Source organism: Rhineura floridana, chromosome 17 (assembly GCF_030035675.1).
Source record: "Rhineura floridana isolate rRhiFlo1 chromosome 17, rRhiFlo1.hap2, whole genome shotgun sequence".
Taxonomy (NCBI): domain Eukaryota; kingdom Metazoa; phylum Chordata; class Lepidosauria; order Squamata; family Rhineuridae; genus Rhineura; species Rhineura floridana.
Window position 1 is genome coordinate 7,730,011 of NC_084496.1, and position 26,773 is coordinate 7,756,783.

The 26,773-nt window shown below is 46.0% G+C and overlaps 2 protein-coding genes across 7 annotated transcripts in view; one reads left to right on the top strand and one right to left on the bottom strand.

Annotated features, from left to right (window-relative positions):
- The window catches only part of NLRC3 (NLR family CARD domain containing 3), a 43,051-nt gene extending 42,887 nt beyond the window's left edge, over nucleotides 1-164 (bottom strand). For all 4 annotated transcript variants that reach the window (XR_009759377.1, XM_061599519.1, XM_061599517.1 and 1 more), the window contains exon 1: nucleotides 31-164. The gene's annotated coding sequence lies outside the window, so the exon portion shown is untranslated. The remainder of the gene's footprint in view (nucleotides 1-30) is intronic.
- A 3,572-nt stretch (nucleotides 165-3,736) lies between these two features.
- Nucleotides 3,737-18,067, top strand: DECR2 (2,4-dienoyl-CoA reductase 2). 3 transcript variants are annotated; one of them, XM_061599893.1, is made up of 10 exons: nucleotides 3,737-3,844; nucleotides 4,862-4,978; nucleotides 6,482-6,550; nucleotides 8,181-8,232; nucleotides 9,458-9,593; nucleotides 10,329-10,453; nucleotides 11,021-11,114; nucleotides 12,241-12,345; nucleotides 15,102-15,290; nucleotides 17,445-18,067. In XM_061599893.1, exons 2-10 carry the CDS (start codon nucleotides 4,881-4,883, stop codon nucleotides 17,477-17,479), a joined length of 903 nt encoding a protein of 300 aa, XP_061455877.1. In that variant the 5' UTR covers nucleotides 3,737-3,844; nucleotides 4,862-4,880; the 3' UTR covers nucleotides 17,480-18,067. The 3 variants fall into 3 exon arrangements, with proteins under 3 accessions (XP_061455877.1, XP_061455879.1, XP_061455878.1); XM_061599895.1 differs by having other exon boundaries at nucleotides 3,738-3,844; nucleotides 15,102-15,319; XM_061599894.1 differs by lacking the exon at nucleotides 3,737-3,844 and adding an exon at nucleotides 3,868-3,889.
- The last annotated feature ends 8,706 nt before the right edge of the window (nucleotides 18,068-26,773 follow it).

Sequence of the window (26,773 nt, forward strand, 5' to 3'; positions counted from 1 at the left end):
ATTCAAATGATTTAAAAGTTATAAACTTACCCGATTTGTAGGCTGATTTAAAAAGAATAATTTATCTTTTCTTTTCAGCTTGCCAAGAAGGAACACAGGTTCCACAGAGCTTAAGGTATAGTTGCTGTGCTTGCACTCCCTTTTGTGACTAATCACTTGCAATTGGAAACAGATGTGATTTGATAGTAAGGCTGAATACTGAAAGTATTCAGTGGGGCTTACTCCCAGCTGTGTCTGTCTAGGATTGCAGCCTAAATGTTCAACAATTGGGAAAACACACGTTCCCATGTAAATAATCCATAACTGTCATAATTAGGGAAAGTTCATTTGTGATCTTTTTCATTTTCAAATTTTGGAGCAAAAAAATAATCTGTCACTCTTGATCCATAAACTAGCTGAGCCAATAACACGTTGAAATTAAGGAGGTTTTGCACTGATTAATGGGACAAAATTAACTCAAATTCAACTATTTTTCTTCCCTATGCAGTAGAACTCAACATACAGATAATGCCATTATTGCAGACTGTAATACCTGACAGTGCCAAGATTAAGGTGTGTGGAGGAGGTATCCCTTTTTTCCCTAATATTAATTACTGCTTAAGAGCCTCTTACTTGGGTACTTGAAGAGGCTTTATATCTAACTTGATTGTATTTTACTCCATTAAAATAATGGAGACCAATTTTCATCCATGTTAATGATGTGGGAAGAAAAGATGTTTGATCTACAGATGACAAAATATCAAGTACTGCTTGAAAGCTGCTTAATGGGCATAACTCGAGGCTTCCATTACAGCTTGAAGGACTCCAGTTTTAGTACATTTTGAGCCTAGGTGATCACACAGGCAGAACAGTTTCATTCTCGGTGCGTGGTCTCCTCTCATCTCCCCAACTCACTGGCAACATTTAGGTTGCAAACTGATTGGGGTGGGGGCCTTTCTGTCTCTGTGTGTGGACGCACTTTTGTGTTTATTGCACCATACTCTTAAACAAGTACCGCTTTCAACAGTCCTGGCATCCCGCAAAGAATCCTGGGAGCCATGTTTCGTAAGGATGCTGAGAGTTGTTAGGAAACCACTATTCCCCTCACAGAGCTACGATCCCCAGAGTTTTCTGGGAAGAGGGATTGCTTGCTAAACCGGTCTAGGAATGGGAGCTCCTGGGAAGGCAAGGGAGGAGCTGCCCCACTAGAACATAAGAAGAGCTCGCTGGATCAGGCCGGTGGCCCATCTAGTCCAGCATCCTGTTCCCCTGGTGGCCAACCAGATGCCCATAGGAAGCCCAACACATCTCTCAGGCCGCTGGCAAATGGCGTAAGCTTCCTCACTTGGATTTCCCACAGTTTAGGCTCAAGGATAGGGGGGGGGGTCCTTTGGCAAAACGCTCACTGAGTAAGCACCATCATCTCCCACATCTCTGTTGCTGCTAACCCCATTTACTGTCCCTCTCAGCCCAGTTGGCATGACCTCCCAGTAAACGACGCTTCTCATTTTGCATGATATAGACATTGACATGACAGCTGAATAGCTTCAAAGGGATCTGTGCTTAGACAGGTGGGGTGGTTTTGGTTTTCAAATGTGCATGTCTGCACATCCTTAGAAGGATTCTTGTCATTCTGGTGACCATTCTAAAAACACACTTTCATGCCTGTCAACCTGAGGGAGGCATTCTTCGCGTACTCATAGGTACTCTAGCCTAGAGTTACCAGAATTTACAAAAACAACAAAAGGGAGCATCCTTTCTTAGCCACAAACATCCCATTGTTTCCGTCTAAAATGCTTCCTTCATTCCTGAGCACGTTATGTTAACCACATGATATGTTTCCTAATTCCTAAGAACATCTGTTTCTTCATGTGGCTCTGCTACTGCCAGTCAGTGTAGGCAATATTGAACTAGATCAGAGGTGGGGGAACCTCAAGCCTGGAATCCAAATGCGGCCCTCCAAGCCTCTCTATTTGGCCCTCAGAACTAGGGATGGGGGAGAAATTTGATCCAATTCTCATTTAAAGCTGAATGTATCAAATCCGCACTTTCCCAAACAATATGAGAACCAAAACTCAGCCATCCTTTGAAACTGTTTTAAATTGCTTTTTAAAAAATGTGATTTTAAATTTGTATATTTGTTTTTAATGTTTTTAATTGTTGTAAACCGCCCAGAGAACTTCGGCTATGGGGCGGTATACAAATGTAATAAATAATAATAATAATAATAAATAATAAATTTTATTTCCGAGTTGCCTATCTGGCCGAGTTAACGGCCACTCTAGGCGACGTACAACATGTAATAAAATACAATAAAAACAACAAGATAAATAAATAAATCTGCACTTATTTGAATTTTGCAGTGCACAACCAATCAATGTTTACAAAAATCATATATTAGGGGAAAATGTATATAAGAACGAATATATTAATGAAAATAACATACAAAAATGCATTACCTTAGGAGAAATTGCTTGCAAAAATATGCACAATAGTCAAAGCTGCAGACAAAAATTATTATTATTATTATTATTATTATTATTATTACTATTTATTGCATTTATATACCGCCCCATAGCCAAAGCTCTCTGGGTGGTTTACAATTAAAACATTAAAAAACAAATATACACATTTAAAAAACACATTTTTAAAAAGCAGTTTACAAGCACATGCTAAAATGCCTGGGAGAAGAGGAAAGTCTGGGAGAAGAGGGAATAAAAAATATGTTTATTAGGAGAAATCTGCATGAAAATGTTGAAGCATTTTCATGAGGATTGTTTTTCAAAAAGAATTTGCAAATTTCTGGAGAAATTTGGAGAGCTGAATTTGAGATTGGGAAAATGAGAAACCGAGAGGACTGAAATGGGTAGATTCTTCCAACCCTCCTTGGAACTTTCCCCCAACGGCATCCCTCCTTTCCAGGCCACACTCCTCACTAGTCCTGCTTCACCACCAACCCCGTGTTTTTCCCGGTGGAATGCGTCCTTGAACCCTGGCCGCCTCTTGCTTGTCTAGATGAAGGAGAGAAAGGGATATGTGAGCGTGTGTAAAAATTAGCTAATTGTACACAGGTAAAATTTATATTTGCTGCTCTGCCAACTTTTGCCTCTGGCCCCACCCACAACTGGCATGTGGCCCCTGGAAGGTTGTCCAGGAGGCAATGTGGCCCTCGGGCTGAAAAAGCATCCCTGCCCCTGTGCTAGATGGGCCAATTGTCTCTCGGTGTAAGGCAGTTTCCTCACTGCCTTTCCACACTTACTTGAAAGACCCACTGAAGTCAGAGCCAGGGCGGTGTAGTGGTTAGAGTGTCGGACTGGGACCTGGATCTGGGAGACCAGGGTTCAAATCCTCACTTGGCTGTGAAGCTCACTGGGTGGACTTGGGCCAGTCACTGTCACTCAGCCTAACCTACCTCACAGGGTTGTTGTGAGGATGAAAGGGGAAGAGCGATAGCCATGTTTGTACGCCACCTTGAACTCCTTGGAAGAAAGGCGGGATATACATGTAATAATTATAATAAAAATAATATTTCTGAGGAAATATGTGCAAGGTTGGGCCTTTTAACAACCCCCAAACACCAAAAAAGGCAAAGTCGTGGAAATTTGCCATGTTTGTGTGGAAAAGCGGGTGTCGGGGTATACCCCCTGACCTCACCACAGCAGAAAAGCTTTACGGTTTGTAAGAAAAAAAGGTGGACAAAGAGCATCTTTGCTGCTGCTGCTACTGGTCAAGGAAACTACGCATCCCATAATGCCCCTGGGTAGCGGCACGCCTCCTGAATAGGAACTACAATTCCCAGCATGCTTTGGGGTGGGGTTTGAGCGCAGGCGTATTGTCCTCCTGAGCGAAGTCCGTGGCTGCACAGGTAAGGGGAGTTGAGTTACCTGGGGGAGCTGGCGGTGTTGGGAAGGTACTGAGGACCCCCCCCTAAAAAAAATCCAGAGTCTGGGAGGAAGATGCTTAAAGGAGGGCGATCAGACCACCCCTCGAAGATGGGGGGTTCCAGATTTTTGGGGGAAATCTTAAGCCTGCCTCCAGCATGTAGGACTCGCCCTTAGGGGGGCAGAGAAGGGAAGGGGTGGGAAGAGAGAATAACCTTAAAAGGACGCTCTAAAGGCATGGTCGTTATTTATTTTATTTTAGAGACCTATGTGCCTTTCTTTTGAGAAAGTCTTCTTAGAAAGGGACTTACTATTTATGTAGAAACATAAATATTTATGTCTAAACACTACTTTAAGTAGAAAAATAGCACAGTATCGTTATTATTATATTTATTAGTAGCTTCTCCCCTCCAAAACAGAACTGAAAGCAACTTGAAAACATTAAACACAAATATAAAAACAAGCACGCAAACAACCTATAATACACAGGCAAAATGCATTAACAACCCCCCAACTCATCCCTGCCTGATAGTAAAAAGGATTTGTTATAACAGCCAGCATAAATGCATATTTTTATTTTGTTTGTTCTGTAGTCCTCTGTAGAAAATCTTTTCGGAAGGTGATTGATCAGTTGTTTCTCTCGAGATCTAGATCAAAACAGTAAAACAACCACCACCACCCAGGTTAGGGTTAGAGACAATGACTGGCCCAAGGTTACCCAGTGAACTTCATGGCTGAGTGGAGATTTGAACCCTGGTCTCCCAGATCCTCGTCCAACACTCTAACCATTACACCACACTGGCTCTCATTGTCTCCCCTGTCAAAGGCAAGGATGGATCTACCTGACTGAGGGCAATTTTGGCTGTGAAGTAAGCCTTTTTGCCTTCCAGCTGTTTCTTGTTGAACCAAATCAGCAGGTGGCATGTTCTGGGGATAGTGATTGTTATGTGATTTGAGGTTATTGCTGATGACTTGTGGTGACTGTGGCTCATTTTCTGCAGAACGGCCTTAAGAGAAGTGATGTCCCAGCTAGGCTTTGCTTGCCAGCCTCCTCCTGACGTTGACACTGATGACTGTCTTCAGGAATATTCCTACCTCTTCAGTCCAGACATCCTCAAGTGAGTACTACCAAGAGAGCTCTTTCCACAGGCAAAAGAATAATTTGGGACTCTTATGTAGATGGATTGAACCCAGGGTGGATTTTGTACTTTTTCACCTCCTCCCACTGCCTTTTGATCTTTGATGTGTTAGGTAGTTTATGTTGGGCTACGGGATATTAATTGTAATGTGTTACTTTACTTGTGTTCTTAAAATGAGTGCGTGGGCAACAAAAATAGTGTTGCCGTTGTTTTAAAAAATGTTAGAATAATGGAACTAGGAAGATGTAAGATGCATCAGCAAAACTCAGGGAAGTGTCTCTAGGGAGCCCTACTTTGAGGGTTTGTCCTGACAGTTTGCACGTTCGCAAAGGTAGGGAAATTTAATATCGCAAAAATCTTGTGAGAGACATGTTTAAACTAGGCTGAGTGCATCTGGGATAAGCAACATCAGACTGAAACATCTGTGGTTATGTACTTGAAGCATGTTTAAAACAGTTGGCTTTCCCCAAAGTATCCTGGGGACTGTAGTTTACCCCTCACGGAGCTACAATTCCCAGGAACCTTAACAAACTGCATTTCCCAGGTTTCTTTGGGGGAAGTCATGTGCTTTAAATGTATGGAGTGCACTCAACCCCAGAGGCAAAACTGATGCATTCTAAGCCTATTTGCATGCAATTTACATCCCCCCCAATCACCTTTATTCCCCCCTAGCATAAACTGCCCTCAAGCTGGGAATAACTGTTTGCTTTGGAGAAAATGTGTCCATGCCCTAGCCCCGCTGGAAGCACATTGCTGTCTTCTCTAAAGGTTTGGCAAGGTGCAATTTCTAGGCAAAGCTCCTTTGAATTTGCTGCCTGCACCGGCAAGGTGCTTTTTATTTACTCCTGAGAGCTTGTATGTTTCCACTCAAACTGAATTTATCATTAGGTAGGTGTATATACCAATACTTGTCAAGAAAGAATTCTCCCCATTTGTCTGTTTATCTCTGCTAAAGTCTACAATCCTAACCCCACTTACCTGGGAGTAAGCCCCATTGAATTCAGTAGGATTTACTTCTGATTGTGCTGTAAATGAAGTATTCTTTCAGCCACTGGCAAACAAATATTAATAAATTAATATGATTGTTTTGGACAAGAAGCCAAATAACCACCTTTACTAATGCCCACTTTTCAGTGGCTCTTCATGTTAGAAGAATGAATTGTCGCTCAGATCCGAGAGCCCTATAGATGGGGAAGTACCCCCATGCCGCTTATCTCTCTATCTTGCTTGTCTTACTCAGTGTTGGCCTGTTGAAATCAATGAACCTAAGTTAGCTGTGTCCATTAATTCCAATGGGTCTGCTCTGAGTAGGACTAGCAGTGAATACAACTGGATGTGAACTGACTTGAGCGAATTTGTTCCTGCCCCGTTTTGCACGCGTTGCAACCTTTCCCGATGCTGCACTTTCTCAATGCACATGATGAAAAGTCTCAGCGGATACCACTTGCTGTGCTTTCAAATGTCCTCCTTCCTACTTTCTAGGGGCAAAGTTGCCTTCATCACTGGAGGCGGCTCTGGCATTGGATTCCGCATAGCTGAGATTCTGATGAGGTATGGAGGTGTGCCGCGTGGCTCTGCTTCCTTGCGATGACTATGGTCTCTGTGGCATTCTCCTGCGGCAGCTCTCACCCTGTTCCTAGCAAGCAAGCATCTCCTTTCTGTTGCTGCTGCAGCATGCTTTGTGGCAACCGTGTTTTCTCCTGCCTTTCTGCAGTTTCTCGTAGTAAATCCATACGTTTGGATGTGTGTCACGTAGTGGGACGCCCTGTGGAGCTGCCACCAGCTGGAGATCTACATTGCACATTTTGGGACATGCGTCTGCTCTTGACATGATTATTGCAGGAACGCCAGGTTGCCATGCAAAGCATAGGACTTTTCTTTCTGAATGAATAAGGGCCAGTCCTGGTCCTCAGGTCCGTCCTTTGGGGTGTCACAGAAACTTTTGCAGTCCTAACTTTTGCTGCTAGACTTCTGCACTGCAGAACTCACTTGGATGACTGCTTTTTGGATTCCTAGTGGGACAGACCCTTGGAATCTTTCTGCCTGTAGTGGCTTTATGCCCGACTTATTTTTCCTTAATTTGCTTTGTAATAAGCCATTTATTTTTCACGGTTATAATACTAAGGTTTATGGAAGAGCCAGGACCCCACTGTAAAAGCAAAACCATCACCCCTCTAACTGGCCTGCTTTCTAATAGATTTAGGGCTGCTTTTCAACCACAGAGAAGATCCTTTAGGCGGGGAGCAGCCTGGTTGGGGAGGAAAGTGGCTGGAGTTTATCAAGAAGGATTGCCCCTCGGACGCACACCCTTGGGAGCGGCGTGTTGAACTGCCCAGATCCTGAGGGAAGAGGGGAAACCACCACACCCTTGTTGTATGAAGCCTAGTGGGAGCTGGAACAATAAATGCTAACTCTAAACCCATGCTTCTAGACCTTCAGTAGAATCTCTCAACCAGAGAAGAGCTAAGAGAGGCTTCCAGGGCTCAAAGGTAGAACTTTTCACTTCGAATAGTTTATGAACGTAAAAATGCTGCTAGATTGCACCAAAGGCCAACATGATGTTGTTCATAGCAGCCAACCAGATTCCTTTGGGAAGCCCGGAAAAGCAGAATTTTCCTCTCCAGCTACTGTTTCCCAGTAATACGGTATTCAGAGCTATGATTTCCCTGAACCTGATGGTAGTATATAGCCACCTGGCTAAAGCAGCCACTGACAGCTTCTTCCTTGCCTACGTTCCTTCCCAACAATGTTTTCACAGTCCTTTTCTGGGCCTGTGATAAAATTTGAGCACACAGCTCCACGTTCTGAGGAAATGCACATGCCCCTTGCGTGAACTAAAAATATTAATTTAATGTATTCCCCGCCCTTCACTCTGGGTTCCCAGGGCAGGTTGTAAGAATTTGAAAGACATCCTTAAAAATAATGTAAAAATTTAAAATCGCAAGAATAGGGTGGGTCGCAAAAATATACGTCCCAGCTGACAAAGGCCCTGTAAGTGAATATATGAAAAAACTATCCAATTTGCACAATGATGAGCTCAGTCAGTGCACAAGTGTACTCAGTTCCTGCTGCTGGTAGCAGATGTTTGTATGTGTGTGTGTGAGAGAGAGAGAGAGAGAGAGAGAGGTGGATACAAGATGTTCTACGCCCCCCTCCTCATCTTCTAAGGTTTTGTTTGCAGGCATGGCTGTCAGACTATCATTGCCAGCAGGAACCTCCAGAGGCTAACAGAGGTGAGTAGACGGGAGATTGTCATGCCTTTCGGACGGAAATCAAAAGTCTTGGGAGAGGCAGCCTTGCTGCGAGGGCGAGTCTGCTGTCTCAAGCAACACATTGGGGCAGCGTTATGGAAGGCAAACAAATCTGATCTATTGGGCCTATTGGGAGGTCTCCTGTGCAAGACCCGTTCAAATGAAGCAAAGCTGCAGGAGACAGTGAGCGCCTTCCACCTTCTCTAAGTTACAAAAAAGGTTTCTAGCCCCTGTGGTGACAAAGATCGGTTTGAGAACACGTGAGTGGTGCCTGAGGAGAGTTTGGAATTGGGGGCAGGGAGAGGGAAGGGTGCTGAGCAGGGTTTCTAGCAGTAGAGACTGCTCTGTGAGGACAAATGGCCTCAGTCTGCCTTCCACCAGCCCCTCACACGCCTGCCTTCTTACTTGCAATAGCTGCAGGGGGTGGCTCTGCCTGTCAGCTGCCTCCGCCAGATTGCCAGTGTTCCTCTTGGAGAACTCAGCAGGGAGGAGGATGGAGGGGGAGAACTAGAATTAGTTGGCTCTGGCTGTGCCTACTCTTGGGCTCCCTGCCTTCCGCCCTACCATTCCCAATGGGCACCAGCCACCACTGGTTTCTGGAAGTTAAGTGGGTTGCGGGTTCAGTGCTCTGTGTAGCTATTTTTCTCTCTTTAGTAGAGCAAGCAGAAATAGGATAAATGAGGCACCTTCGTTTAATTAACCTAACTTAGTTAGGTCATGGGAAGCTGCCTTTTAGCAGCCCAGATTCTTTTGTTGGTAGCTGCTGTCCAAGGCCTCCAGCATCTGCGACCTGATCCTTTTAGCTGGAGATCCCAGGCTTTGAACTTGGGACGTTCTGCATGCAAAGCAGGTGGCCTCCCACCGAGCTGCGGTCTCTCCCCCTGAACATGCGGTGTTTTCTTTAACATTCCCTGGGTGCAGCCCTTAACGTACCACATTGTAGATTGTCCAGAGCCGAGTCTGGGGTATCTGAAACTTTTTATAGAAGCTTTTAGAGCACTTTCTACACAATGTAATATGTTGCCGGAAAAGCAAGGCCAGCTTCCACCTTGGACAGCACAACAGATGTTGAACAGGGAGAAATGCTGCTTTCATCCTTGACACGAAGCCCTTTTGCCAGTCTGTTATGTGTCCACCTGGTTGTGTCACAGCAGAAAGACAGCGGAAGGTGGTTGTTTTTTATGACCACTCTCTTTCCTCTTTGCAGGCTGCCAAGAAACTGTCAGTGGCCACTGGCCAGCGATGCCTGCCCCTCACCCTGGATGTCAGGCAACCACAGATGATCATGGCAGCTGTGGATGAGGCCCTCAAGGAATTTGAGAGGATTGATATCCTGGTCAACAGTGAGTCCTTTATGCCACCTGTTGTGAAACTGTAAGCCAGCGGGGGGGGAATGGTCACTAATGCTCTAGGACTGTGGTCTTTGAGAGCACTGGGAGGGATGTTCTGGGTTATGTCCTAATCCAGGGGTGGGAAGTCTTTTTCAGCCTGGGGGCCGCATTCCCTTTTGGGCAACCTTCTGAGCAGAGCTTGGAAAAGTTACTTTTTGGAACTACAACTCCCATCAGCCCAATCTAGTGGCCATACTGGCTGGGGCTGATGGGAGTTGTAGTTCAAAAAAGTAACTTTTCCAAGCTCTGCTTCTGAGGGCCACATGCCAGTGGTGGGTGGAGCCAGAGGCAAAAGTGGGTGGAATGTAAATTTCCCCTTTGTACAGCAGGCTAGTTTTGACTCTCACTCTCACGCCCCTCTCTCTCCTCTGTCCCGGCAAGCGAAAGGCACGATCAGAGTTCAAGGGTGCATTCCAGTCCAGGAAGAACCACTCAGGAGGGTGCAGAGAGGGGTACACCAGTGAGGGGTGCGGCCTGGGGAAAGTTCCACAGGCCAGGTGGAGAGGCCAGGAGGGCCGCATTGGGCTTGCAGGCCTCGGGATCCTCCTCCCTGTAGTAGACAGTGAAGCTAAGTGGTTAGTCATGCTGCAGCAGGCCCATGGCCAACACACAGATCACCCCTACCAGTGTGGTGGCCCCTATTGCTCCGTTTCCGTCCCTAATCTCTTTCTCTCACACCCCCTCCAGATGCTGCTGGTAACTTCCTTTGCCCGGCCAGCTCTCTGTCCTTCAATGCCTACAAAACAGTGATTGAGATTGACACCTTGGGAACATTCAACGTCTCCAAAGTGCTGTATGAAAAGTGCCTCCGCGTAAGTTTCTCTCCTCTGGGAGTCCCGCGGCAGACTCCTTTCCCTGCAGACGGAGGCGTCTCTCAGCTCCTGCCCTTGCAGGGGCCCGTTGTCTGTGGCAGAGGAGGGGAACCTTTTTTCGAACCCGGGGCGCACACTCCCTTTTAGGCCACCCTACGGGAGCTGCTTGCCTGTGGTGGGCGGCCCCAGAAGCAGAAGTGGGCGGAGCCACAAACGTGAATTTATTCCCGCTGCCCTCTCTATCCTCCATCCTGGCAAGCGAGGATGATTATTAGAGCTTTATTTCGGGATTCCCAGTCCTCTGCCTCCACCCGGTGGCTGCTACCTCATCCAAGATGTCTTTCTTATGGGATAGTAAAGCAGCTCACTGAAGATTGAAGGCCAAGATATGAATGAATATTTGCTATTTCCCTCTTGCATTTCCTTTGTTACTATTGTTACGCAGAGTAATGCGGAAAAAAGCTTATTTTTATGCCAACAATGTTCCCTCTGGGTTGCGTCTCCTGCGCTTGCTACTAATCCTTTCTGACGTTGTTGTCTGAGTTGACCCCTGTTTTATGGATCTAGGACCACGGCGGAGTCATTGTAAATATCTCGGCGACCCTAAGCTACAAAGGCCAGGCTCTCCAGGTGCATGCAGGGACAGCTAAGGCAGCCATAGGTAAAGTACAACAATTTTGTTCCTCTTCTCCTTATCTGCGAGTTCGAGTCCTCCCAAGTCTGTACCCGAGTGCAATTTATGGTGTTTGGCACCACCTACTGTCTGGAAGTGGTGTTGCAACTTCCATCTCGAGAAACCGAGAAATCAGCCGGCCTAGTCCTTTTACAATGGTGATTGTTTGCGTTGGCAAGACGGCTTCTAGGCCATGGGAGCCCTCGCCACCTGAATTTTGAAAGGGAGAGTTGCCATCTGTATATGCACACAGTTAATATATTGACTGTGTTTAGACGTAATGCGCAGCCATGGTTTAGCTTTATAGCAGTGATCTTACGGCAGCGAGCCTAATCTGCCCACAAGCTTGCGAACTCCCCTCTAATCCTGGGGCACAGCTGCAAGAAAAGAACTGGAAACTTCCAGTTTAAATTAAGTGCAGTTTAGCATGTCATCGGAACCCTAAATGGTGGTTTACCTTAACTACAGTCACAAGTCAGTTTCATAAACTGTGGTTTAAGGGTGGCTGGTTTCCATCAGTATAGTTAAAATTAACCATAGTTTGTCCAGGTTCAAGTAGCACAATCAATAAAAAAAACAGAAGCAAAAGCTTCCAAACTCCTCCTCTTAGTTTTGCTAGAGGAGGAGGGAGCTTGAGGAGACGCTTGGCACATTCTTGTAACACTACACCATACATCTGAATCTGTCCAATGCTTGTGAAGTATACTTTACATTTCCATAGTTTTATATTGAAGTCCTGTATTTTTGCAAATTCCACTGGATTTCATGCGTTCTATTGGTTTCTGGGAGGTGGACAATATTTCACAGTCTCTTCACTATTTGTAAAGTAACACGCAGCTTGAGAAATTTTGTTTGGTTTGTGTCTGCTTATTGTCATAATAATATTAAGACACACATATGCACTCTAATTCTTCCCCATGCAAAAAGAGAATTGCATTCCCTCTTGTGGACAGGACCTCTTCAAAGCACCAAGAGACAGTGCTTTTGCAGGGGTCGAGCGGACATGTGGAGGATCATACCTTGCGAGTCGGCAAGAACGGCCTTGATGGCTTTCCAGTCCGTTCTAATTCTTTGTCTCCTTCTTGAATCTGTCTGTCTCTGTGCTCCCTCACAGATGCAATGACCAAGCATTTGGCTGTGGAGTGGGGTCCTAACAGAGTCAGAGTGAACAGCCTGGCACCGGGCCCCATTTCGGGCACAGAGGGTCATCGGCGCTTAGGTAAGGCAGTAGAAGCTAATAGTAGGATCTGAGGGTGTGTGTGTGTGTGTCTGATTTACTTGAAGAAAAAAAACCTGGGATCAGATTCCTACCCAGCCATGAAGCTCAGTAGGTGGCCTCGGGCCAGTCACTCTCTCTCAGTCTAACCTACCTTGCAGGGTTGTTGTGGGGGTAAAATGAGGAGGGGAAGAACTATGTAGGTGACTGTGATGTTCCTGTATTAGTGTAAATAGGGTAAGTGCTGTTTGTATAGGAGATACATGGTAAGTAGAATGAAAGAGGAAGGGGGAGTGAATGGGCAGTAGAATGCTGGATGATTGGCTGAATGTTTAAGATGGCTAACAGTATAAAAGGAAGAATGACAGGTAAATCTGTGTGGACGTTGGTGGACTTGAGAGGGTTGTTTTGGTGGGTTTTGAGAGGAGATTGTGTGGAGAGTTGGTGGATGTGAGGAGAGAGTGGAGTTCGGATTAATACTAAGACCAGTACCTCAGGAATAGATGTAACCATATGCTTAAGTGCCTTTTAAAGAAATCTTGTTATCTTTGTTATATTTAATAAATACTTAATTTGGTTTACCAAAGGCCTGATCCTTGGCTGGGGTTTCACAGACCAGAAGGGAGGGTGAGGTAAATAACCAAGGCTGAAGGGAAACAGTGACAAATGGTGGCAGCGGGGAAGGGAAGAATAACACCACAAGTATTCAGAGCAAACCAGAATTATAAGCAGTCTGAGTAAATCAAAGGGATTGGGACAGCTTAAGCACGCAGTCACAGAGGTAACCTAATTGAGGGAGACTCAGGCAGAGTCTCAGGGAATACTGGTTATAGGACGTGACTGGTGGTGCTGCCTAGCAGGGGGATCTGTTGAGATCTATGCTAGAGCGGAGAGGGAAACCATAAAAAAGGACAGTCCGGACTGGTGGAGTCCCTGGTGGTGCCTAGTGACAGGCAGTAACCACGAGCAGGTAGGAACCTGACAGGGAGAGCCAGGGAAGGGCGTCACAGTGACCTTTGGAGAAATAGCAGAATGAATGTACGAATTAAGTAAACAAACCTTTTTGTGCCACCCTGCAATTCAGAATTTCCAGGATAGTTCATAGGCACTAATAAAATGGAATAAAATGACTTGGCTCAGTGTACAGAGTTGATAAACGTGCAGAGAATGACTTCTAACCAAATAATCCCTGTCCCGAGCAGGGCATCAGTTGATGTATTACTTGTGCATGGTGCATTTGGAGTTGGTTTTACAGCAAGGGTGGCTAGCCATTTTCTCAGGCAAGGGCCACATTGAAGGCTGGCCAACCCTCTTGAGGGCCGCATGTCTAACACTCACATATGCAGTCACATGTGCAGACCACACACATACATTCAGGCAGCCCCTCCCCCTCAGCCAATCAGCTGAGGAGGGGGAGGTTCTTCACTGCAGCACTGCGCTACCATTGAAAGTAGTTCTTGGAGCTCAGGAAACAAGAAGATGCTCTCTTTCCTGTCTCATGAGCTTTGAGTCCTTCTTCGAAGGGGGGTGGTTGGCTTTCTGAAACCCTGAAAAGGAGCACTCCACGCTGCAGCATTTTGTTGCAGGCCCCACTTGTACATTCAAAACGCAGAAGCGCATGCCATAGAGGAGACCCATTAAAAACCTTGCAGCAGTTCAACTAAAAGCAACAATCTGAAATACATAAGCTGTAAAACGAAATATTAACAGCCTGTCAAAAAAGAAAAGTTTAACAGATGTCAGAAAGATATCAAGGGGGGAGCCTGGTGGGCTTCCCACCAGTGGGCCTTCTCGAGCTGCTGCATTGCCACTGAAAAGGGCCTGTTTCTCCTGCTTGCCTGCCTAAAGGCCCTTGATGGTGGCATAAATTACATCTGTGCTGTGGAAAGTGCACTGGCTGCCAGTCAGCTACTGGGCCACACTAAAGGTCTTGTTGTTAACATATAAAGCCCTGAACAACTCTGAACCAGGTTACTGGAAAGACCGCCTGCTCCGGTATAGGCCTGTAAGATCACCTGGATCACCTAGGGAAATTCTGCTCTTGGTACCGCATCCTACAGAATGTCATAGGGCGGTGACCCAAAACTGGGGATTTTCCACAATTGCGCCTCTGCCTCCGAATGTTCTTCCCTGTGCCAAACGTGACACAGCAACCATCCGTCTGCTACAGCTCCCTGTGGCTGCACGGAGATGGTTATTGTTTTATTTTAGCATTGTTTGATGTATGATATATTATTTCGGCTCTTAATTATGTTGTAAGTCACTTGGAGACCTTCAGGTATCAAGCAACTAATTAGTCGAATAAATAATAAGTCGCTTTCAAGGCCTTACGAAGCATGTATCCTTTTTCTTAAACTTTCTCTGAGTCATAAGGTCAGGCCCTGTTTTTATTCACTTTCCTATTTTATATGCTTATCTACTGCTGTTTGACTGGTTTTGTGTTTCCTTTTTGTTTTAATGATCTTGTTTGTTTTTAAGTTGTACCCTGCTAGTGGTACTCTGCATCTGCTTTGGAATTGCTTTTAAAGATGTTTTTAAAGCTTTTTTAAAAATATGTTTTTCAAGATGTTCTGTTTTAATCTATCTTAAAGCCTGTTTTTAAGATGTTTTGTATGCTGCCCTGGGCTCCTGGGAGGAAGGGCAGGGTATAGAATGAATGAATGAATCAATATTATTATTATTATTATTATTATTATTATTAAGAAGCTTATAAATGTTTTTCAATAAATAGAGTTTGCTTTTCTTTTCCCTTTTTTTAGTTCAACCTCATCCGGAAGCACAAAACCTCTTTCAAAGCATCCCCCTCCAGCGGGTGGGGAATAAGACGGAGATTGCCCACAGCGTGCTGTACCTGGCCAGCCCCTTGGCATCCTATGTGACCGGCACGACCCTGGTGGTGGACGGCGGGGCCTGGATGACCTCCGTGAACGACTTCCCCTCACTGTTGGGTATTGCCTCACACTCTGCTAAGCTCTAGGTGATGTTTCTTTCCCGCTCTGTGGGATTGGATGCAGGGGCGTTGCTAGGCTACTCTCAAGGTTGCAGGCGCAGCGCACTCATTTGCATGAAATTTAGATATGCTCTTGTGTACCTGTAGAGGCAAATTCACTTTGCAGCATCCCCAACAGCCCTGTAAACAACATTTTTTTAAAAAAGTTTAATAGAAGGGGAGAAACAAACAGGTTGTCTGGAGGGCCCGGCGCAGAAGACCTGAGGCCAGGCTGCTCCTCTAGCAACGGCCCTGATTAGATAGCTATAAAGGTCCTTGTGTTGAGAAAACCACATACTCTGCAGCCTGTGGGGGAGAGTTTGCACCCTCCAGTGCAGGGGACATCAGAAAATCAACCAGATGATGGACAGTAGGTCCGGAAGGGATTCTGACCCTTAGTTATTTAACATTGCACCAATAAAAAAGTAGGTCCCCTCTCCCACAGTGAAACTAAGAAAGCTTATAGCAGGAATGGGGAACTCCCAGCTTGTGGGCCAAACCTGGCCCTCCAGGCCTCCCCGTTGGGCCCACCAGGCTGTTTTCCCCAAGCCACAGCCATCTGCCCCACCCCTGATGTCCTATGTGACATCACGAGTGGGGCAGGTGGAGAGGTGGATGCCAAATACAGAATTGAACTTGCACATCTGCTGATGTTGCGGGAAGTCCAGTCCTGCTTGGTTCACACGGGGAGTTCCATCCTGTTTGGTTAGGGCACACCAGCAAGTTCCCATGGGCAATTGGCTGGTGCACCCAAACTCTACAGAAGGAGGACTGAACTCATGATGGTGTCAGATGATTGACAGGCAGGTGTTCCTGCCTGCTTGTCAATGTTGCAGGAGATAAAGATCTGGGGTGGTATTCAGTGCTGCAGACCTAGTGAAGTTAACAGACATGACTAATGTAGGTTCATTAATGTCAATAGGTTTCAACCCCTGGCCCATTGGGCCAAAAAGGTTCCCCAGCTCTGGCTTGTAGGGAAATCCTACAAGGATATTTTGAATGAAAGAACCGTGGGCTCTGCTTTGATACTGAAAGAGAGGGAACAAATTCCAGGGCTGAGCATGAGAGGAGATGGCCGTGACCCTTGGCATTTGTGTCATGCATTTCGAATGGGTCAAAAGCACTCCTCCTCTTGCTGGAGTCCTTACAACGATTCTGTGAGGTAGGCCGGCGTCCGTCACCCCATCCCGCAGATGAGGCTGAAAGAGGAGAGGCTTGCTCAAGGGCACGTGGCGAGTTCAGGGCAGAAGCGAAAGTTGAGCTTGGGACCTCTTGAGCTGTCGCCCTTGGAGCAATCCAACTCCCTGGCCGACATGGCTTAATGAAGAGGCACAGTCCCAGCCCCGCTGCTTCCACCAGCCACTATGGATGGCCTTTACACTATGCCATCTTTCAGGCTGGTGAGGCAAAGAAGCTTTGATTGGGCTTGTTGACATCACGTAATGGCAGCTGGGCGGGTTTAGCATCCAGCAGGTTCTGTCCTGGCCTAGCTCTGTCCCACTCTCCATCCCATTTCAGAGGGTTTCCCTGGGTGCTTCCAGCCTGACGAGCTCTGCACCGGAAGGGACACTACTGCCTCCTCCGAACCGCCTCCAGCCAGGCCTGCCTTGCCTCTGTGTTGCACCAGCTTTCAATCTCTTGCAGATGACATTTATCTTCTGGTATAACTTATTTCGAGGTTTTTGCATGCTTCCTGTTGAATAGGTCATGTTGCACTCAGGAAAACTTAATTCTGAGTAGACTTGCATAGGCCTGCATAGGATGGTGCTGTTGGATGTTCCACTTACATCTGAATCCTAGCCATGCATGTACATAACAGGGTTGTGTGTTTAATACTTTACGGCTGAAGTGCATTAACAGTTTGTGCTGACTCCTTGAAATCTTCTTGCCTTAACTGACCCATTGTTTTTTGTGCCTTGTTTGCAAATAACCAGATTGTTTTTAATCTCCAACTGAAACATCAAGTCTGCAGAATCAATCCTGAACTTACTCTGCAAGTCCCAAAACAAGATTTTTCTACTGTATCTAGCAGCAGGTCTGCCTTTTCTCAGATCTTGCTTTTCTGCTTTGTGTGCAGTGTCAATTTCATCCATCCTCCTCGCCTTCCTTACAGATTTCTGGACTACGGAATTGAAGAAAGATAAATGAAAGAAGACCCTTGGAACCTCATGGACACGACAACTTAGATGCTTCTCTGTGAACTTCTGCACAAGGCCAAAGGTGGCAGCCACATGCACTCTCTGGCAGCAAGGTTTCTTAGACAACAGAGGGCAGGGTTTGCGATTGTACCTCCTGATGTCACGGGAGAGCGAGTTGGTGGTGATGGGCGCAGGGGCTAGGAGGTTGCAGGCTGTTATATTCTCACCAAAAAGCTTTCTGTTTCATGCCCGTCAATATACTGTGTGGCACAAACCAGCTATCTGCGGTGGCAGCCTGGAAGAACAGGGTTGGCAGGAGTCTATTTGGCTGGGTTTATATTTCAGTCTTAATGTCCTTTGCCTTGTCTGTAATGTTTGCCACTGGGATCTGTTCTCAAGGAAAGGGGTTTGTGAGTATGTATATCTGTCTATGTGTTGAGTAGCTACCCGGCCTGAATCCTCTTAGCCTCTAATCTTCATGAATTTGGACCTAACAGGGTGATTCTGCACTTTTGCCAGTGCTCTTTATTTTTCCGTTATCTGAAATACTTCCCCCCTCTCTTATCTTTTATCAAATAAATTCCATTTGAAATCCTTTGCTTCTTGTTAATCATGTGGTTTCATTATCGGTCTGGTTCCTAAAGCAGGAAGCTTGTGCTGTGGGAGTCTCTGCTTGCTGAAGGGACAACTCGGGATTCCCCTTGATTATAGCGTACATTAGGCTGCACTCACCAAAACAGCACTCCTTGTTGCAGTCAGCACTCAGACACAAGCTGCATTTGCATGATCAAATCTTAGCTTAACAAGCCGAGATATAAAGCCTCTTTGCTCCCGCTACGCTACGCCCTTCACTCTAGCAGGGAAACTACCCAGAAAGGTGCAGCTAACCATAGTTTCCTGTAATAACTGAACCAGGAAACTGCATTTAATGGCTTCCAAACAAGCTAGAACACAAAGCCATGGTTTAAACTTCCCTGCTAGATCCTGGCTTTTTTGGAAGCCATTAATTGCAGTTCCCCAGTGTGGATTTAATGAGTAAAGCTTCCTGGCTTGTTTGCTGACTTGCAAAAAGGGAGAGGGAAATTTGGGAGTGAAGGGGCTATATACAGGTGCATGAAGTTCACGCATATCTCGGTTTAGTAAGCTTAGTTTTAATTATTTATTTATAAATATATTTGTACATTGCTATTTTGCTAAAAACATCAAAGCAGTTTGCAACAAGTTAAAACAACCACCACCATACAATAAAAACATTAAAAATACAATAATAGCAAAGTTCAACAATTGCAAAATGACATCTTCCCAATTGCCTGCATAAGTGTGATGGAACAGAAAGGTTTTTAGCAGACATTTAAACGTTAAAACAGGAGGCTCCTGTGTGATGCGTTCCTCCCTGGCTCTCCCTGTCAGGTTCCTACCTGCGCGTGGCTACTGCCTGTCACTAGGCACCACCAGGGACTCCACCAGTCTGGACCGCTCTCTCTTATGGTTTCTCTCCCCGCTCTAGCACAGATCTCAACAGATCCCCCTGCTAGGCAACCACCAGTAACGTCCCAATACTAGTATTCCCAGAGACTCTGAATACTGGTATTGTTATTCTCTTCACCGCTGCCACCATTTGTTACAGTTCCCCTTCAGCCTTGGTCATTACCTTACCCTCCCTTCTGGTCTGTGAAACCCCAGCCAAGGATCAGGCCTTTGGTAAACCAAATTAAGTATTTATTACAGATAACAAAGCTAACAAGATTAACAAGATTTCTTAAGGCACATAAGCATATGGTTTTACTCGATACTAATCCGAACTCCACCTCCCTCCTGGTAAACAACTCTCTAAACCCCACCAAGCAACCCACTGCCTGCCTTTAATATACCGAACTGAGGAGTTACATTGTTCTTCATATATTCGAAGTCCACTTTGGCAGCTTCAACCAAAATTACATCACCCTCTTACTGTGTGTGACGTGATCTTTCTTAGGGGCCTAACGTCTTGCGCCTGCAGCGTCTCGGGGTGACTCAGGGCACAACCCCAGTGCTGTGGAACTACCTCTCCCTGGGGTGAGGGAAATTTGCTGATTGGCTCCTAGGGATGTCTGTTGTTGTGGAAGAAGGCATTAACAAGGATCTCATTCTCAATCCAGCAGCAAAATAAAACAAAAGAATGGGAGGGGGTGTGGCTATTACTGTCATGACGAGACCCTGCACTTCTGCATTTGCCACTACACTGCTGGGCAGTTTATGGAATAGAGTATTGGCAACAGCAGTAGTCTCCCATTTATTACAGGGACTCCCAAAATGTGGTCTGCGGACCACAAGCTTCATTCCAGCGGTCTGTGGCATGTCCACAATTGATTTAACTGAATTTTTACCACTTCTTTTATTCCTTATAATCGTATGGAATACAAACTGCAATGCAATAAAACAAACAAAATGAAAGATGCAATAAAAATACAGGAAGAAATCATACACTGCATTATAATAGCTACAACAGGAAGGAAAATGATTCAGCGGTCCATGTGAGGCGTCCTTCCCTGGCTCTCCCTGTCAGGTTCCTACCTGCTCGTGGCTACTGCCTTTCACTAGGCACCACCAGGGACTCCACCAGTCCGGACTGTCCTTTTTTTATGGTTTCTCTCCCCGCTCTAGCACAGATCTCAATAGATCCCCCTGCTAGGCAGCACCACCAGTCACGTTCTACAACCAATGTTCCCAGAGACCTTGCCTGAGTCTCCCTATCCGGTTATATTTGTGACTGCGTGACTATGCTGTTCCCAACCCCCTTGTATCACTGCAGATAACTCATAACTCAGGGTTGCTCTAGATACTTATGAATGTTATAATCTCCTCTTCACCGCTGCCACCATTTGTTACTGTTTCCCTTCAGCCTTGGTCATTACCTTACCCTCCCTTCTGGTCTGTGAAACCCCAGCCAAGGATCAGGCCTTCGGTAAACCAAATATAGTTTTTATTAAATGACATTAATAACAAGATAACTTTGATAATGATCTACAAGCTTATGGTTTCATCTATTACTGTGATATTTGACTTATTACTAATCCGAACTCCACCTCCCTCCTTCTCCACACTCTCCTGACATACACCAACTCACACCCACCTCCCAACTCCACCAAAACAACCCACTCACGTCCACCAAACACCTCTCAAACAACCCACTCACGTCCACCCAGATTCAACTGTCATCCTTCCATTTATACTCTCAGCCATCCAAACACTCAGCCAATCATCCAGCATTCTACTGCTCATTTACTCCCCCCTCCTCTTTCATTCCACTTACCATGTATCTTCTATACAAACAGCACTTACCATATATACATTAATACAGGAACATCACAGTCCACCAAGACCATCAGCTCTTTTCTCCCACAGTGGTCCGTGGGGAAAAAGGTTTGGGAACTTCTGATTACCGTAAGATCTGCAGTTGCTCATGTACTGTTTGTTTAACATGTATGAATTTTATAGAATATGCATTAAGAAATTTGTTTCTCTTCCTTATTGACTCTTGGATACTAGACTATGGTGGATTTGTTCTGGAAAGGTTGTGAGTTGCCCTGCTTAGCCGCTGCTTTTGTATGGAAAATACCTGCTGCTGTAAGAACATTAGAGGAGCCCTGGTGGATCAGGGCAGTGGTCTGTCTAGTCCAGCATCCTGTCATCACAGTGGCCAACCAGTTGCCCGTGAGAAGCCCGCAAGCAGACCTGAGCGCAAGGACACTCCCCTCCTGCAGTTTCCAGCAACTGGTATTCAGAAGCAAACTGCCTCCGACACTGGAGGCAGAACATAGCCACAATGGCTAGTAGCCATTGATAGCCTTCGCCATGATTACTGCTGATCAGTATCCTCCTGTCACTGCTGTTTAGTATTCATCGAGCATCCTTATAATTTGGCTTACTCCTATATGAGAGGTGTGGGACTTTTTGCCCTGTTTGAATTGGGGGAGGTACTATGCACAGCTGAGCATCATGTGTTGTTCAAGCCACCTGACCCTGAAATTCAAACTAATACTGTGCTAAGAAACTACGTCGGCTGTGAAGGTGCCTGCTCCTCTGAGCAGTGTGTTGTTTGTTTCTAAATACAATGGTGGGGAATTATCCCTTGATTTAGATAGTGGTTCCCAAACTTTTTTTGCTATGGACCACTTGAAAACTGCTGATGGTCTTGGCAGGCCACTTAATTATTTTTCTGCTTGATGTGGCAGTGTTAATGTGCTGTCCTAGATGCTGAGTGACTGTTCGTTTTCCTTTTATTTCGAGCATTGCCTTCGTTGTATGACAGTTTGCATTCCATAGAATTCAAGTTGCAATCCAGGAAAACGCAACAGAAGGAATAAACGCAGCAATAAAAATGCATTCAAAAATCAAGGTGAATATTTAATGTGGACACATGCCATGGACCACCTGAATGATGTTCATGAACCACTGGTGGTTCACCATTTGGGAACCTCTGGTTTAGATCCCTCACTGCAGGTCTTTGCCTGTTATACTGTAGCAACATCACAAAAACGAGTGTTCATTTTAGAGATCTCTTTTCCGTCTGCTGTAAACTGTAAAGAGTAGGGGCAAAAGTTGGCACAGCACCTCTTTTGGTGAAATTCATCCTACAGGGAAAACTCTGAGGTTGATGCAGGTGGCTTGTGGGTGTTCTCTGTACAAATCAGAGGATGTTTTTCCACAGTCCTGCATTACCTTATTGGGACAGAAGAAGCTGACTCATAGCAAGTGAGATCAGTCATCCATCTCAGCTAGGAGTTTTCCCCAGCCCTGCCTGGAGCTGACTTGGGACTGGGGCCTTCTGCACACAAAATAAGTGCTTCAACACTTGAGCCACAGCTCTTCCTCAAACACTGGTCATCAGAAAGGGAAGCTCTCCTCTGAGCTCAGATTTCCAGTGACCCCACAAGTGGTAAATTGTGACCAGTGCTATATGTAGTCTGTGCTTTTAAAAAATAAGTGCATCAGGGGGGAAAAGGCTTCTGTAACTTGTATAATTTCTCATTTTGCATTTCCACTTTTTTCCTTAATTTTAGTTTTGCTAGTTTGCAAAATGGGAGGTGGTAGTCAGGAGTGACATGTAGCACTGAAGCCCTGACCCCCAACTCCTGGGATTGTTAGCTGCCCTTAGTAGTTGCCCCCTTGCTGGATCGTCACCTTGTAGTGGTGAGTGGGCTTGTGTGTTCCAATGAACCCTGTGAGCGATGCCGTCGGGAATCGTGTACTCCCAGCAGGGTCACCCATGGCGGTAAGGTCAAGGGAGAGGAACCAGACAAAGAACGACCCAAGAAAGTCCTCAACGGCAGAACAGGCGGAGGATAACAATGTGTATGTTACAACGGCTGTGAAGGCGGATGAAGGCTGCAGCAGATAAAGGACTTCCAATTGTCGTAGTACCCATGCCATTGGATCAAAGCCTTTTTCTGTCAAGATTGTGTGTTGATCGTCGTTCACCGATCTCCCCACATAAAACAAATTCACACACAGGTGTCTTCCATAACAAAAGTCCCATGGCGATCAGTGAATCACGACAGGCAGGACTGTGAAATCCAGAAGCCCCTAGTCATGAGCTGGTACATCGGCGATGGATACAGATTCAGATGGATCCTTTGTTAAAGACTTTATTTTGGAAGACAATCTTACTCGGTCACGAGTGATTGCCAAGAAGAGTAGTTGCCCCCACCTTTTCACATGTACGTTTCCAACCAGTGGTGACGGGTGGCTCCAAAGTCAGTGGTGTAGTGAATACGTTCCGGGTTTTAGTCTGAACTTTCAAGGAGCTGTCCAAGGTGCTAACTTGGAATGGACTCACTGCCCCACTGATACTGAAGCCACTGGTCTCCACTTTTTAGAGTCATGAGGACCAGAAACTTGTTCTCTTCTCTTGTATTAAATGAAAGCTGAGGTTTTAAAAGTCTGAATTCTCTACCTGGGGCTGACATTCTTCTGTGCTTTTTATGTGCTTCTAGAATTAAGGCATACACAGACAGCCTTGTTAATGAGACAAGAGCTCATTTACATGAATTGTCATACTCTTCCCCACCCACCCCCACTCCAGCTTTCTGCATCATCCTCAGGTAACTCCCATGGGATAGAAAATGAGTCCTGAAAATAGTTTCTGTCCCGTAACCTCGCCTATATTATGTCTTTGTTTAATTCCACCACCTCCTTTTTTTGCAGCATTCACACATCCATCAGTGAATGCTTAATTGTATTGCCCTTGGCTAGAACAGACCTGCTTTCTTCATTGCTCACTATCCTCTCCTGTTGTGGTTTTTGGCATTTAACACCCACATTTATTCATAGGACTAAATGGCATCATCAAATTGGGCCTGGCGCCAACATTGTCAGCCTTTAAGCACCGGGCAAACCCTTTCCCTTTATCTAGGCTGTTGGATCTTACTTTAGTCATAATGTGGCATGATTCTGCCCTGGTTTTGTGTTTACCTTTCAGTAGGGTATGGTTCTTCCTTTTTTTTGTTCTTGTTGATGAAACGTTAAACACTTTTAAAAAATTAATATTCTTATGCTTTATTGGGCTATGGATTTTAGAAGTTTGATAAACTCTATATTTTAGGATTTTGATAGCTGCTTTATTCTGTAAAAAGCAACGAGCAAATAACAATATTGCACAGTCTGATGCAGGAGGGCTGCTCTTGTGGGTCTCCTGAAAGAAGGGTAGCGGCTGCTGCTGGCATAGCTTTCTGGGTTCTGCTTAGGATTATTCGTTATCATTTATTACCCCCCTTCACCCAAAGGACCCAGGGTGGGTTATAGCAATTTAAAAATACGGCATTAAAAACAATTTAAAAAACCACCAGGATGCTTTTTCCTCTCGCAATGGCTGCTGGAAAGATAGGAAAATATGGGCAAGTTGTGAGCGTGCAGCATTTAAGCCAAATGTGGCCCTCGAGATCTCTCTGTCTGGCCCTCTGGGGTCTGCTCAGGCCACACCCCCTCCCTAGCCACAATCCTTGGCGGCTCTGCTTTGACTGGCTGGCTGGTATGTGCCTTGGGACACCGATCCTGCCTCTCGCCTTGCCTAGATGGAGGCATGGGCAACTGTGGGTAGAAACTGGCCTATTACACAAAGGTCACATTCACATTTGTTGCTCCGCCTACTTTTGTGTCTGGACCCGCCCCCCCTACTGGCATGCGGCCCTTGGCAGGCTGGCCAGAAGGGAATGCGGCCCTCGGGCTGAAAAAAAGGGCTCCCCACCCCTGTTGCGTGTTTGTTGTAAACAAGCATTGCAGTTGCTGCTCAGGACTGCGGTGCGAGTGGGCAGGCTCCTGCCTGTCATTCTCCTTCCCTCGCATGGAAGGTTGTCAAGTGAACCGTTGCTAGGTAACTAATCCGTCCTCCCCTGGGGAGCCAATGGGATTCCTCAAGCTGCCACCCTGCGGCCTTCCCACTACTGTGCAGAGGCCCTTCTGGTTGCTATAGCAACCAGCAGGTAATAGAACAGCATCATAGCTGACAAGCAACCTGAACTTGGGTGAGGTTAAGAGCAAGGCCTGTCAGCTTGCCAAAGCACGTGCTTGGGTGGCACATGAAGTCTCTGACAATGCAAGAGTCTGCAAGGCCATAATCAATTGGATGCTGAGTGTCTGTTGTGTGTGTGTGTGTGTGGAATGGGGTGTTTGGGGAAAGAGCATGGCTGGCTGGCTGGCTGGCACCTTGAAGAGGAGCACTCCATGCTGCAACATTTTGTTATCGTTCCCACTTGTAGAAGTGGAAGGCGAACTTTACCTTGAGTGCTGCTCTCTGTAGGTTCCATCTGCTGGAGTTGAGTCACAGCAGCTGCAGCTGCCCCTTGACGGAACAACCCGTCTGCTCTCCCCACCCACTTCACCCGTCTCCAAGGGGAAGGTGGGCTTGCAAGGCAAAACTGAGTCTGCTTCCGTTCCTTTACAGTTTGAATGCTTTCTTCTGGGGAGGTGGGGGAGAGGTGGAAGAAATGATGACCCACGCAGTTTTGACTTAAACAATCTTGTTGTGAACAGTGATGATGTACTGAAGTACATCTGCTGAAAGCAAGGAGATTGGGGCGATTTTGTTCATCGCTTTTTGCTACGGAAACACGACTTTGCCAGAGCATCCAGTTTTGTGGGGCAAAAACCGAGCCCCAGCGCAGTTTTCAATGTGCAATTTGCACATAAGTAGACCTACAGAGTAACCTTTCCAGGATTTTGTCACAAATTGTCACCCATACAAGGTCCCCAACTGTCAGCCAGTTACCACGAATCATTTTCCTGCTGGAAACAAAAAAAACACACCCAGAAATGCATTGGGGTGGATTGACTACCCCAACCAATGTTAGTGGATTTGGGCAGTAAAAAACACCTCATTGTTTTTTTCATAGAAAAAGGGTTAGGGACAGGTCAACAAACAGCACAGGATTCCCATACTATGGTCTGAAGGCACATGATGACAGCTCCCTGATGAAGCTAAGCAGGGTTAGGTCTGGTCAGCGCCTGGATGGGAGACCTCCTTGGGGACCATATGTAAGCCGCCTTGGGTTTCTACCATGAAAAGAAAGGTGGGGTATAAATGTAACAAATAAGTGTTTTCTGGCTCTTGGCGTCTGAGTATTGTCAAGCACACTTCCTCTGACACCACAGACGCAAATGTTCTCTGGGGTCAAGATATCAGCCCACCGTAGATTGGAAATCTCACTGGGATAGAAAATACACTCCCCAAACCATGAGCGTGTCTTTTCTTGACATTTATGGAAGAAGGAGTCCAGCTGGACAGGCCAAATTCCAGAAGAATAGCTCTATTTTTATTTAATTAATTCATTTATGTCCCACCCTTCCACCCAGAAGGAGCCCAGAGTGCTTATCCCACTTCTCTGCCCAGCCAGAAGTTTGAGGAGTTCAGCACTTACCTGGGTTTTGCTTCCCTTGGAAGGAGCTCAGTGGAGGTCTGTGGCATTTTAGTTTATTTACGGATACACAGGTTGAGCATAGGTGGAGGCTCAGCTTAAGCCCTCCCAACGCACAACCCAATCCACTGCTCCATATCTGTAATGTGTTCTGGGCCAACAGCAGTTCCCATAGAGAAAGCAGCAAGGCCAGAGACATGTCAACTGTTGCCAGACCATGGGTAGCTATCAATGAGCAACTCATTCCACCAAGGTTTGGGAGCAGACTGAGACCTGTTCCGGCTCTGTCTCCAGACTACCGCCTCTAAGCTCCACCTCCTTGCAAAGAACTAAGGAGTCGTAAAGGGCCAACCCTTTGGCCTAAGAGGGGCACTCCTCGGTTCCAGTGTGCTCCCTGCGCTGCTGGATTGGCG

Coding starts and splice junctions, on each gene's coding strand:
- DECR2 (XM_061599893.1), top strand. CDS start 4,881: ATGTCCCAGCTAGGCTTTGCTTGCCAGCCTCCTCCTGACGTTGACACT. Junction 8,233..9,457: donor ACCTCCAGAGGCTAACAGAG/GTGAGTAGACGG, acceptor TCCTCTTTGCAG/GCTGCCAAGAAACTGTCAGT. Junction 10,454..11,020: donor TGTATGAAAAGTGCCTCCGC/GTAAGTTTCTCT, acceptor TTATGGATCTAG/GACCACGGCGGAGTCATTGT.